This window comes from Emydura macquarii, unplaced genomic scaffold (assembly GCF_026122565.2).
Source record: "Emydura macquarii macquarii isolate MOO-44397 ecotype Brisbane River unplaced genomic scaffold, CSIRO-AGI_Emac_v2 contig_719, whole genome shotgun sequence".
Classification (NCBI taxonomy): domain Eukaryota; kingdom Metazoa; phylum Chordata; order Testudines; family Chelidae; genus Emydura; species Emydura macquarii.
In genome coordinates this window covers 13,614,301-13,628,899 of record NW_027130856.1, presented here as the reverse complement: position 1 = coordinate 13,628,899, position 14,599 = coordinate 13,614,301, and the positions used below count along the sequence as shown (strand labels likewise).

Genomic DNA, 14,599 nt, shown 5'->3' with positions numbered 1-14,599 from the left:
AAAAAGGCAGAGAACATACAACTGGAGCCAGATCTCTGAAAACAGATAAGATGGGGTAAGAGGCAGAGGAGATACTGGAATTACTGGACAGGTTTTATATGGACTCTAGATCACAGAAACATGCCTGTGAATGAGATCAGAATTCACAATAGGCTTCAATAAGAACTGGATTTTTGTTTCTCTGATACTACTTGTTTTCCTTTATGGCCTTCTTCATCTTCCGTTATTCTTCTGAAATGAGACCTTGTACATGATGGTATTCATCCCCAGCCTATGATTGATTTCCTTGCTGCCATATGCTTGTGTATGTCCTAAATCCAAGATACTCCAGGAACCATATAACTCAGCCTGTTTGCTTCAGCTTTCTCTTTGTAAAGACCCCTAATCAGAAAAATTGTCCAGGAAAAGATAAGCGAACTTCCTTCTTCCCTAAATCCAGTATTATTGCTACTATGATCCTGGAGAGAGACCATGGGGAGCATAGTGTAACATCAAATGATAATGATCAAAGTTGGGAAAAGAAAAAAGCTGTGATTCATCTGCAAAACAAAAGAATTGTCTAAAGTTGGTAAAATGGGAATGCTCTTAAGACAAACCTCCTTTAAAAGCTTCAGACAGGTCCTGCTCTGCTCCTCCCTGGTTCTCTGAGGCTAGAAATAGGATCAGAAGCAGACTGTAATCTATCATCAGATGCACATGATGTATGACTGAATTCATGTGATGGCCTTTGCATGGGTTGCTGAGACTGGGAACAAGATAAAATTATTCCTATAATTCTTGCTCAGTTCCATAGGGTATGCCCTCCAGACAGTGTCTTGTGACCACATGAAAACTATAGGTAGCCCTATAGGTGCTGGAAAAACCTCAGAAAGGTAAGTGGAGTTGAGGGAAAGTTCCCCAAAAATAAAATGCAGCCCGGGGACACAAACCTGGAAATTTGCCAAATTAATGAACCAAACTGTTAGTCTGAAAATTTGAAATAAAGTTTGGAATTTTCCTCAGAAAAAAATACTACAACCAGGGGATCTGGTTGAGCCACCTGCTGCTGGGGAGGCAGAAAAGAAAATGGAGGGAACTTCAGAAGGCAGGGCATTCCCCTGCTACCAGTCTCTAACAGGTCTGATTCCGGCTCCTGCTCCAATCTGCAAGCAGACTGAAATACCCATTGTAACAAAGCTGTGGACCTCAGCACAAAGAACACAAACTCCAAAAGAACTTATCAAACACAAGTCAAGACTGACAGAAAAAAAGACAGGAGCACAGCAGAGAAAGCTTCCAGCAGTGGCTCTTTCTCCCAATATTGCTATCTCAGAATACGTAAACAAGGAGCATTCAAGGTGAATTTTCAAATGTGCTTAAGTATTGATCTAATTCTGCTGTCAATCAAGTCAATGGAAGTTTTACCATTGAGTCCAGTGAAAGTAGTTAGGCCAATGCTGAGCACTTCTGAAAATCCTATCACAGGATGTTTTCAGCTTATCCCTTCTCACGCTTTCTGGCAGCTTCGTCCTAGATCCAAATGGGGTGCACTCCCTAGTGCTATTAACTTTCTTATCAGCTTTTTGCTAGTAGCTTTAGTATGGTAGTTTTAGCTGGTAGTTTTCTATCTGGTAAATATTTCAAGCCTTTTTAAACATTCAAAGGGCATAAAAAGCTCACTGCATCTTTGGCAATCAAAAAGAACTCTATCCTTTTATACCTTTAGAATCATGGTACAAAGAGAAGAAAAGGTAACAAGATTCTGAGATCATCTGCCAGGCAATTCTCATAGAAGGAAAGCATCAGCTTGAATCACTGTCTGTTATAAAGGCTCTCCTAGGACCAAATTTTCAAACAGGCTTCAGACTTTACCATTACAATAAGATTGCTTAACTATCCAATCTGTATCCCTGGGCACAAACAGGCATATGCACAAACAAACTGGTTAGACAGGCAACAACTTGGTCTCTCTGTGCAAATGCAGATTGCTTATGCACAGTTCCTCTCTGGACAACCCTAGTGGCAAAAAGGTGCAAGTATCCATGTCCATTCAATCTTCGGCTTCTTAGCAGAGAAGCCAGAATGTAAATAGCCAGTATCCTTCAACTAAAAGAACATCGAAGGATGGCATTGCTAGAAACTGAAAAGTAACATAGCATGGGGCAATGCACTAGCACATGCTCCAGTGTTATAAATGCTATTAAAGAAGTCACCTGGCAATAATCATTACAGAAAAATTACACAACCATTTTACATGTTCATAACTTTAGAAATTATGGTTATAAAGCAACATTAACTAAGCAGAGCAGCACACAGTGTGTCTTATGATGCAGATTTTACAGCATAAACATTAATAAAACTACATTCTTAATTAGAAAGAACAAGAATAGAAAATACTAGATATATGCATGTAACTGAGTTACTGTTTATTATTTCCATTGCAATGATACTGTTATTAGACCTGTAGGCCCTGATCCTGCAAATGTGTACACAAGTGGTTTACCTTTACCACCATAGGTAGTAACAGTGGGACTACCCGCATTAGTAAGGTTAACCACATGCAGAGGTGCTGGAACAATTTTTATAATGGGATGTTGACAACCACTGAACCAAACTGTCAACTCTGTATACAAATGAAACCACTTCAAGCCAGGGGGTGCAGCAGCGCCCCCCACACCCTTAGTTCCAGCACCTATGACCATGTGTAAATGCTTGCAGTAACATGGCCTTAGCTTTTGTATTTCCTGATTTTTTTGCTTTTTAACAGTGGATGCATACTGCTTCAACAGATTTTAGCATTTAATATGCAGAATATATAATTTAATGTTTACATATTTTTATACATATTTTACAATTTGAACAACTCAAGAGAAAGGATACGGCAGAAGAGCTCCACATTGAACAGACAAAATCACCCAGGAAGGCTGCAAGACAAAATTAATGAAGTATATTTTTAGTGAAGTATCTGAAGGAATACACACAAGTAACAGTTTGACTTCAGTTTGTATTAATTTAAAAACTACTTTTCAGTTCTACAACACCTTTCATCTTAGGATCAACAAGTGCTTTATAAACAATGTACTTAATCCTCACTACACACCCCCATGTAATATTTATTATTAGCTTTTAAACACAGATAAACTGAAGCACAAAACAATCAGTGATTTCTCCAAGGTCACACAGGAAGTCAGCAGCAAAGACTAGAATAGAACCCAGATTTCCTGACCTCCAGTCACCTGCTTTAAATAACATATATTTGTACTCCCTTAAAGATATGCAGAATTCAAGATATATGTATTTATTATGAGGATTTAATCAAAAGATTAATTTTGTTTTTCCTTAAACTTTTTTCAGCTTTACTGTTACCATTTTCCCGACTCCTTTACCCTATTTTAGCCACACACTATACTTTAACTACTTTTAGTCGCTTTGATTTTCCCTCTCTCTTCATACTTAGGCTTACCTTCTTGATTTGCAGGCTCACACTATGATGTTATCAGATCAGATCAATCGGCATAGCAGAAAGTCCTGCCGTTCTACTTGACAAATGTTTTTTTTTTTTTAAAGTTGGTGATACTACACGAAATTAAATTGTTTAAATTATCCATTAGGATTTGGAAAACACTGCTAATGCTTCTAAGCCCTTCCTCTGCACCTAAGAATGGCAGCAATCGCCTTCTTTATGAATACAGAACTAAGCCATGGAACATTCCATGAAAACAATCAGCCGTAGCATACGTGTCTGCAAGTGCCCCAGCTGAACAGAGTCATATCTATTGTATACAGAAACAGAGGCACTAAATTACCAGAAGAGAAAGAACTTAGAGAGGCAGCAGGGTCTAGTGGATAGAGCACCATAATGGGTGTGAATCGGGAAACCTGGGGTCTGCTTCCCAGTTCTGTGACTGGCAAGGAAGTGACTTTCTCAAGGTCACACAATTTTGTACCAGTTTCTGGATCTATGAAGTGAGGAGTATGACCGAATGCAATAATGTATTCACACCCAACACATTATTGTAATAATTATTATACAACATATGTCTTGTGATGTATTATTTGAAAACTATTAACTCACTAGTCAATAATATCATAGTGAAATGTGTGTAGCAACATTATATGTAAAGTTATGAACATAAACTGAAATTATGACTGAAATGTGTTTACCAGACAAGTCTGGGGAGGGGATAAACTTGTTCCTCAAAGACAAAGGACAAGCTAACGCCTCTAGCCAGGTTTCATCAAAGTTGATTGGCAAGCACCAGTCAAGTGGCCATTCTTTGCAAGCGGAGGGAGCAGGAACAGATCGATCTGCATTTTAACAAACAACAACATGGAACCTCTTTCACCATGAGTCTCCATGTCTCCCTCCTCACAGTGGAAAGAAACTTTATACAGGAGTAAGCTTCAGGAAAATGCATTTCAAAGGGTGACTGGAGTATAAAAGTGAGGGTCAAGAACACCCCAGGTATTCTAGCTTTCTTCCTCTCCCTGTCCCTCTCTCGCTCTCTTTCACCTAAGATGACAAAGGATCCAGACTCTGGACTTTGGGAGGGTTCTGACCGGAGAATTTGGTCACCTCTGTTGCTGGAATATGTGGTAAAGATTTTACCTTGAACCAAATCTAGTTTGTTAAGTTTTACTTACTAGAAAGCATTTTATCTTTACATCTCTTGTAACCATTAATGCCTTATATTTGTATTCACTTAAAATCTCTTTCTGTAGTTAAATGAACTCGTTTAATCCTTTAATCAAAACTAATCCAGTGCTGTGTTTAAATGGAAATGTTTGAGTATCTCCAGTTAAAAAGCAAACTGTGGGATATTAACCTCTTAGAGGGACAACAGACCTCTAATATCTGAGCTGTCTGGGAGAGAGCTGGACAGCGAAGAACACACATTTTGGGGAAAATTCAGGACTGGGAATGGGTTGGGGTCACCCTGCAAGTGGTAACAAGGCTTGTGGGAAGCCAGAGTGTGGCTGGCAGACTGCAGCTACACACAGAGAAACAGGGTGTGGCCTTTATGCTGTCTGACTGTTTGTTAGGGGCGCAGGTTGGAAACTACAGCAGCAAAGCATTGTTAGGCACCCAAGGCTGAAGAGCAGGTGGTGACACAACCCCTCACTAGTCTGGATTGAACCTGGAATGTGACAAGTAGAAATGATACTCCCCTTCCACTGATATCACAGATGAAAAGCATTATAAGAGACCTAAGTATTATAATCACTATTACTAAACAAAAGAGCCAAAAACATCTTAGAAAATGGACTTGTTTGATTTGGGTTAAAATAGAAACCGTTCCTACTTGTATTTCATTTTTGACTTTCACTATTTCCTGTTAGTTTATGTCTACATTGTCATAACAACCCATGTACTAAAACTTATTACAAGCCACCAGAATTCAGTATTGCCAACTTCTAGTATTTAAAAAATAAATAAAAACCATGAGTCATGACCCCTCATCCCCAAATCATGAGATTTTAAAGGTAATACATTTTCAGATCTTTATATTGATTTTCTGGATTTTAAACAGTTAGGTTCACATTTTCAAGCTTATTTCCACAAACATGAGATCAAGAAACATACTTATTTTTTTAAAATGAAAGCTGAGATTCTGATGTATTCACAAGAGTCCTGCTTTTTCAGAAAAAAACACCAAAAGACTCACAACAACATCACAAAAGCTGGCAACACTGAGATTTATAGGGAATCTACCTACAGAGTGTGCATGTGAAGAAGAAATATATATGCAGGCTACTTTTTATAATAGAAACTGAAGTCTTTTGTTGCCAGCAGTTGCAGATAAACTTTCCCAGGCAAAATAATTATAAAGTGAACCTTACTAGGATCATTTCACCTGATGAAGGAAGGAACGTGATAAAAAAAAATTGGGAAGGACAATGAAAACAAAGAGGCAACTAATAACCAAAAAAGGGGAAGAGCAGAGTCATGGTAAAAATGTTATACTAAATTTTGGAATTCTATATAACGGTCATTCAGATAATAAGTTGGGTACCAACTTCAGAAGGAAGTTAGACACCTCTCCCCGCCCCCGTCCCATTTTCTCTACACATCATATGAATGTGAATGGTACTTAAAAAACCCCTCAAAATCACAATTAATTACAGTGGGAAACAATTATATTAACATTTCTATTGTGTTACACAGTAATTACTCACCTTTACCACAGGGAGATCAAAGACCTCACGAGATTCTCCAACCTCAGGATTGTCTCCATCTTCCGAAATAACATGTGAAGCCAGTGCATTATAAGAAACTTCCTTCGCTTTCCCAGCTTTCAGAAGCTGAATAACCTAAACACCACAGAGCAAGACAAATCAAAATATCATCTTACAATTTTGGGTTTTAGAAAAATATTAAGGTAGGGACATTACCAACCCTTGGGTTTGGAGGAGTACCATTTCACTAAGTTGACTCTTCGTTTTCTTATAGAAAACATAATTATATTATAAGCAAGGCTGGCGGCACTGCCTCATATTAAGTTTGACCAACACTGCCCATTAAAAGACCCTGCTTTCAGTTGCTTATAACTTTGCCAAACTTTAACCATTTGGCTGAAATTTTACATGCCGAGTTTCTGCCTCAGACTTAACTATTTTGGAAATTTTCATAAGAATATAAGAATGGCCATACTGGGTCAAGACCAATGGTCCATCTAACCCGACATCTTGTCTTCTGACAGCAGCCAATGCTTCAAAGGGAATGAACAGAACACGACCTGTTGTCTAGTCCCAGCATCTGGCAGTCAAAGGTTTAGGGACATCCAGAGCATGGGATTGCATCCCTGACCATCTTGGCTAATAGCCACTGATGAACATACCCTCCATGAACTCTAATTCTTTTTTGAATCCAGTCATGTTTTTTGCCTTCACAACATCCCCTCACAACGCGTTCCACAGGTTGACTGCACATTGTGTGAAGAAGTACTTCCTTTTGTTTGTTTTAAACCTGCTGCCTATTAATTTCATTGGGTGATCCCTGATTCTTGTATTATGTGAAGAGGTAAATAACTCTTCTCTATACAATTTCTGCAAACTATGTATGATTTTATAGACTTCTATCATATCCCCCTTTTGTAATGTCTTTTCCAAGATGAATAATCCCAGTCTTTTTAATCTCTCCTCATACGGAAGCTATTCCATACCCTTAATCATTTGTGTTGCCCTTCTCTGTACCTTTTCCATTTCTAATATATTTTTTTTGAGATGGGGCAACCAGAACTGCACACAGTATTCCAGATGTGGGCGTACCAAGGATTAATATAGTGGTATTATGATATTCACTGTTTTATTATCTATCCCTTTCCTACCATTGTTAGCTTTTCTGACCTCAGCACACAGAGTGGATGTTTTCAGAGAACTATCACCAATGACTCCAAGATCTCTTTCTTCAGTTGTAACGGCTAATTTAGACCCCATCATTTTGTATGTATAGTTGGGATTGTGTCTTCCAATATGCATTACTTTGCATTTATCATCATTGAAATTCATCTGCCATTTTGTTGTCCAGTCACCCAGTTTTGTGAGATCCTTGTGTAACTCTTCAGTCTGCTTTGGACTTACAAAATTATTCAAGATAGTTATCTTCTGCAAACTTTGCCATCTCACTTTTTACCCCTTTTTCCAGATCATTTATGAGTATTTGAACAACACTGACCCCAAAACAATTTAGCAGTTTATGAGAACAAAACTAGGAATTAATACATTGTTTTGTCCATGTTAAAAAATTCTGGCTACCTTTTCTTTGACCCCCTCTAGTGCTCCTGTGCTTTGAAGCAAGGTCTTGAAATTTGGCAGGGGGTGACTTTTGTAGCAGGGATGTGTTTTTCTACCATTTTCATGAAAATGTGCTCAAATACAGTCATTATAAACCTGGGGGGGGGGAGGGGGAGGGTTGGTTCGCACATGCTAGGCAGAGACTTGTTAAGCGTTTGGCAGCTAAAATCTCTGAAAATTATTTCCTCGCTAAGCACGCTCGAGCCCCTCCCCGCTCGTGTGTGACCGGACTGCACATATGTCATCCCCACAAAACAACTGAACAGGCTCCAGACCAGGACTACAGGGGCAAAGCCAAACTTTCTCTGTAATTGCTGCTTCCTGTCACTCTGGGCTGGAGTGGGGTTGAGCACCAGAACTTGGAGAGCAGAGAGCCTGTCTCTTCTGTGCTCTCAGTGACACCCCTTTGCTGGTATCCAGGCAGCATGGGGGGGAGGACAGTGTAGCTGTCTGATTCAAATGCAGGGGGAAAAGTAGCTAGATCAGGGTATAGGGAAAGGAATAGACTGGGACAAGGAGTCTGCTGAGACTAGGAGCAGGAGGGGAAGGAAAACTAAAACTGGTTGGGCAAGGAGGCTGGTACTAGAGTGAAGCACTGGTAAGGAAAATGTTGGAGGGAGACTGAGACAGAGTCACATTGCTGGTGGGAGAGGGAGTTCACTGAGATTGGACAAGGAGCTGAGAGCAGACAGATTAGGAACCAGTGTGTACAGACAGGGGAGACAGATCTGACAAAGAGCTAGGATGCAGGAGGAGAACTAGGACTGGCTGGGCAGAGACTGGGACAAGAAGCTGGGGGGAAGGAAGAGGAGGAGAAGAGGGGAGAGACAGATCATATGAAGTGCTGGAAGAAAGGAAGAGGGACTGAGTGTGAGAAGGGGGACAGACTGGGATGAGAAGCCTGAAGAGGGGAGATTGGGACTGAGAGGGCAAAGAAAATGGGGCTGGGGCAGAGACAAGACTGAAACAGGGATAGGGTAGAAGTAACAGGGCAGAAGGACTCATGCTTGGGAGGAATGGCCAGAAGAGTCTGTGCCTACTAGGGTATATTCCCCTCCAGAACCTGGAATATAACCAAAGACTGCTGAGGCTCACCACTGCTCTGTTGTCAGCAAATATCTATGAAACCCACTGGCAAAGGTATTGGTTCACACAGAAGATGACAAATTACTGCTATTAGTTACTCCATAATGGAGATCTGTTCCAACAATGGCAGAGATCTGTTCACTGGGTCTAAAGGTACCAGCCCTGATGATGACCACTGTGGTATCAATATAATGCCACATGCTGGAATTTCTATTTTTCAGTTTGCTTTTTTAAAAACCTTGGAAGTTACAATAAAAAGTTATGTTTTCAGACCATTAAGATTGCAAAAATCAAGCACTCAAAAGTTAGGAAAAGCCAAAATTAAGATTGCATTTGTAAAATGGGGATAATACCACCCTTCATCTCACAGCAGTGTTGTGAACATTTAATTTATGTTTGTGAAGCATTTTAATACTATAGTGATGGCACCACAGAAATACCCTTGAGGAAATTAATAATTTTGTCTCCAAAGAAGAGTTTGAATAGTGTGCAGTAAATAAGGCATGGGGCCAAACACATAAACAATGAGGATAAAACAAAATATTGAATAGCTGCTTATTAAGTAAGCACCATCCATATTGTGCAAGGAATGATGCAGGGGTCTTACAGAAAGAAATAATACATGATCATATTATTAAAAACTTCTCATAATGCATATGTACAAGGGGGCTAAATTAAGGTTGCACAGGCAACTTTAATTCTGGCATTTCCTATCTTTTGGGTGCTTGACTTTGCCACCTTAACAAAAACAAACCTGTGTTTAATAGCATTATAACTACAAAAACAGAACAAATCTAGGTAAATTGTCTCTGAAAACTCTGCCATTTTTGTGTGTGTCTGATGCAAGTGAACCCTACCATTTAAACCTTCATGCTCTGAGAAACACCCCCCCCAACACACACACACACACACACACACACACACACGTGTTCCTACAGGTGACACTTCAAGATCTGTTTTATTTTCAATCCTAGAATGTTTGCCATTTCTTAGAATGGTCTGATTGAATGCTTGAATACTACTGAATATCAGTCAAAGCATTGTAAAGAAGTTAGACTGCAAGAATATTCTGATTTACTTAAACAGTATAAAAAAGTTATTTTAATCAATTCCAGTTGGTTAAGATAGGTCTTTTTAATACAATTTAATACTTTCAGAGATGAGTGCTTCAAGTTTATCATATGAGACTATGACAAGTCCTAAAAAGCCCCCCAAAATACATTTTCCCATGCAAAAAAAGTAAACTGCCTGTTTTAACAAAGTTATGTGCAAACACAGTAACTAAGCAGGTTGATCACATGCCTGATCCATACATTTTAAAGTGTAGTCAGTATAAATCCAGAAACACAGTAACAATGTTCCCTCTATGTTCTCCTTCCCCCATGAGATAACTTTCTGGGTAAAAGCAAATATGCCCAGTGTGCTCTGACATAGCTCCTCCCTGGGGCTAGGAAAAGGGGGAAGGAGGTGGTACTAGGGTCAGGGTTCCTGACCTGGGGTATGTCAGTGGGGTCAGTGCTCATGAGCTGGGCCGCCACATGAGGGAGGGAAAAGGGTACACTTTACCAGGGGCCTGGCCTGGCCTGGCCCAGGCTGCAATCCCCATTATGTGTGTGGGAAAGGGGCCGTGTTACAAGTTCGAACTTGGCCCCAAAAAATGATGCTTGGTCCCTGCCCACGACCTAGAGTTGAGGACAGAGGGGAGGGGGCAGTCACTGCCCACGTCCTGGAGCTGGCAGGAGGCGTCTACGAATAGGGTCAGCGCCTGCAGACTGGCACTGACCATACAGCAAGGGAAAGAATCAGCCAGATCAGTGGCCGTGACCTAGAACTGGGCACGGGGGGCAGGGGCCCCTCAGTGGGATCGGTGCCCCGGACTGGTGCTGGGGGGGGGGGGAGGGGACCGCCAGCGGCGTCGGTCCCTGCGGCCTGCGATGAGCAAAGGGGAGGCGGTCAGCGGGGTCCCCATCCGCGGGCTGGCCCTGGGGAGGGGAGAGGAGAAGTTGTGGGAGCGAGTCTATGCCCGCGGAGTGGAGCGGCGAGGGGTGGGGGAGAGGCTGACGGGGGGGAAGAGGGCGGCCGGGCCGAGCCGGGCCGGCGGGCTGGCCGGGAGGCGGAAGGGGGGCCGGGGTCAGTGCTGCCCCAGCTGTTTGGGGCGCGCTCCCAGCCCGGCTCCCTGTTTCGCGGGAAGGCGCTCTCGGCTCAGGCTGCTGTGGGGCCTGCGTGCGCACCGGGGCGGCCCGTTCCACGGCGCGGGGGGACGGGACACAGACGCTGCAGCCTATTCGCCCGCATCCCCCTCAGAGAGGGCGCGAGACCCCCCCTCCCTCACCCCTTCCCTTCCTTGCACGGCGCGAGCTTTAAAGCGGCGCGCGAGCTTGAACGGCTGTCATCGATCGGCTCGAGCCCCGCGAGGAAAGGGTGGAAGAACCCACAGTGCCCAGCGGGAGAGGGGGGAGGAGCGAAGAGGTGCTGACTTGGTACCTTGGGGTCGAGGTCTCCCACCGCGAAGAACTTGACATCTTTGAACATCTCCTCGGGCACTTTCAGCTCCTCCCCGCCCGCCGCCGCCATGGTCCCGACCTTGCAGAGCCGCGGCCCACGCTCCCTGGGGCCTGCCCGACTCTCCCGCCGCCCAACTGCCGAACCGCGGGAGCAAGCAGGCGCGCGCTGCGGAACGCACCATTCCCCGCCGGGACCCGGGGGGAGACTGAGCCGAGCGGCCGGCCCGCCCGCCCACTCAGCACCCCCGCCTGCCGCGGGCCTCTGGGCTGTTCCCGGCCTCTGGCCAGCGGCTCGTCCCGAACCAAGGCCGAGCGCCTGCCTTCCACCCCGCCACAGAGTTTGCTGTCCCCCCCCCTGTCGCCGCCGCCCTCAGTGGACTCTCCCCCCACGAAAGGGGCGGGTGGCTGGGATGCCTGGTCCCGCCCATTAACAAACAACAGGAGGAAGCCGTTCCCCTTGCAGGCCCCGCCCACAGGCCTTTCCTTCCCAGCCCTTCTGCCTCACACCAGCTTCCCTGTTAGCTCTCTTTTTAATCCCCTCCCCCCACCTCCCTTCAGCCCCCTCCCTCCTCTCCTTGCCTGGGCCGGGCCTATGCCCACAGCGCTGCAGGGGATGCGGCTGCAGTGCAGCCCCCCTGGCTTGACCTGGTTTCCATCATAAACAAGGGTTACAGTTTGGTTCACTGGCTCTCAGCACTGCCCCCCCACCCCATACAAATGGGTCCAGCAGCCCTGAATAGAGCCCCACACTGGACTGTTTTTTAAATCCCGCTGCCACCTGCTCCCGCGCTGGCTCTTGTGGGTCTTTTTCATCCCACTCTTACCCGCAAAACCCTTCCATCCCGCAAATCCCACACGAGTGACAGATTTCCCCCATCCTACGAAAAATAAAAACCAGGCCTGGCCAGTTACTACGTGACACGCATACACGGCATTCAGACGCTTCCTGGCACGACAAGAATAAAACCAATTGTGCGTAAACCGTTTTCAGTGGGTTAGTGATTTCCTAGGCATTACTGCCGTCTGGATTTTTAGTGCCCATCCAATCCCACTGGCAACAAAGTACATTTTACCCGCTCCCTCCATTATGGCAGCGGGCCCTGTGGGATCCCAGTCCCGTCCTGTTGTAGGGCTCAGCATGTGGGCACCTCCAAAAAGGAGCCTACACCCCACACACCTGTTGGGCATTTCTCCAGATCACACAGAATGCAAGCTTTGGGGCAAAGATGTCCTGATATTAGGAGCTTTGTCTTACACAGACAACAACGTCCCCACACCTGGAGGGGAGGAAAGTGTCACAATTTTTCACGCTTGCTATCTAATTACCCTACTTTGGGAGGAGTGTTAGATGACTGGCTCTGTTGCACAGACACTCTCTCTTCCCCTTTCCTGTGTGTAGTCAGATGCTGGGATCCCATACCCCCTGTAGTGAATGGAGTCCTTAGGAGAGGTCAGAGTTACCTACTAAGGGCCTGCCCACAGCGGGAAATTGATCATGATGGTTACTGTGGAATAAACAATTGGGCAGTAGCTATTCTGGAATAGGTCTCCATGAAGACATCTAATCTGGAATAAAAGTCACTTTATTCCAGAATAATTAGTGTACTCTGAGTGCACTAACTCAAGCCTTTCCAGTCCACAATGTTACTAAGAAACAAGCCTATCTATTGCCTGTCTCCCTGCCCTATGCATTCCATGGCTTCCAGTTACAAACATGAGATTAGAGTTGCTCTACTCAATTTTAAAATACCGGTGCAAGCGAAGAGTCAAGGCCTATGTTATCTTTCTACCTCACAGGAGTATTATGACAGTTAAGTATTTAAGGCCAGATTCTGCTATTCTGACATTCAACATTACTTCACTCAGAGTAGTTTCATTGAAACAGCTACTTGTCAACTAAGATGCTCAATGTGAGTTAGTGGTGGCAGAATCTGGCTGCTAATATTTGTAAAGTGCTTTGAGAATGTTGAATGAAAAGTTGGACATAATGCTAGTATTACTCAATCACTACATTTTTTATTAGATTATTGAACACAAGAACAAAAATTGCAGACTACAGAGGAGATTAAATGCATGCTAATTTAAAACAGATTTACTGCAGATAGTGATTGATTTATTAAACACATACGGGATACAACATACAAGACATTAAAAAATACACAAGGCATAATATATCGTGTACAACATAAGGGCAACATTCAAGGAAGGAAAAAATTTCATAGGATAATGACAGGGAGAATTTTTTAAATCATCACTAAATACTGAAGGCCCAATTCTGCCTTCACTCACATTGAGAAATATCTTACTCTAGGAGTAGTCCCATTGATTAAAATGGAACTACTTTCAGAATAAACTACTACTCAATGTGATTAAGTGAGGCAGAATTGGGTTCTAAATAATTATTGCATACTTGCTGTTATGCCCCAAGTTGTTTCATTGCTATTTGTATACAGAACATAAGAACAGCCATACTGAGTCAGACCAATGGTCCATCTAGCCCAGTACCCTGTCTTCCGGCAGTGGCCAATGCCAGGTGCTTCAGAGGGAATGATCAAGTGATTCATCCGGTCACCCATTCCCAGCATCTGGCAAACAGCAATCCCTGTCTATCTTGGCTAATAGCCATTGATGGATCTATCCTCCATGAACTTATCTAGTTCTTTTTTGAACCCCATTATAGTCTTGGCCTTCACAACTTCCTCTGGCAAGGAGTTCCACAGGTTGACTATGCATTGTGTGAAAAAATACTTCCTTTTGTTCATTTTAAACCTGCTACCTATTAACACCCCCATAATATTTATATTAAAATGATTATTTAACTTACTGGTGCATTTTTCCTTCTTAAAATTCACATTTTCCATGCAATATTTCAAATACTTCAAAATTAGCAGTCACACATGGTTTATTGCTAGTATGGTGTGAGTCCTTACTTTTAAATACTATTTAAAACAAATCTTTTTAAAGACCAAGTATTTTAGCAGTTGTGTTGTTTGTTTGTTGATTTTGGCTTCTCTCCTCTCTACTCTGTTAGAATTGCTCTGACCAAAATTATTAACAATCTTCTCATAGTTAAGTCTAAACATTTATTTAATCTTATTCTTCTTGAAGAGTTTGATATCAACACAATGTATTGTTCTCCCTTCTTAAGCTTTCTCTACACTATTGGCTTCTGAATCTCTGTGCTTTACTGTATTTCCTCCTCAGCATCGTCAGTATCTTGTCCTGAATGTTTCACT

General features: G+C 43.1%; 1 protein-coding gene across 1 annotated transcript in view; it reads right to left on the bottom strand.

Annotated features, from left to right (window-relative positions):
* The window catches only part of PAXIP1 (PAX interacting protein 1), an 83,226-nt gene extending 71,425 nt beyond the window's left edge, over window positions 1-11,801 (bottom strand). Inside the window, exons 1-3 of the mRNA XM_067542725.1 lie at window positions 11,344-11,801; window positions 6,157-6,291; window positions 2,860-2,903 (exon numbers count right to left, since the gene is read on the bottom strand). Of these exons, the coding sequence (XP_067398826.1) occupies window positions 2,860-2,903; window positions 6,157-6,291; window positions 11,344-11,433 (269 nt within the window). The 5' untranslated portion in view covers window positions 11,434-11,801. The remainder of the gene's footprint in view (window positions 1-2,859; window positions 2,904-6,156; window positions 6,292-11,343) is intronic.
* Window positions 11,802-14,599: the final 2,798 nt, after the last annotated feature.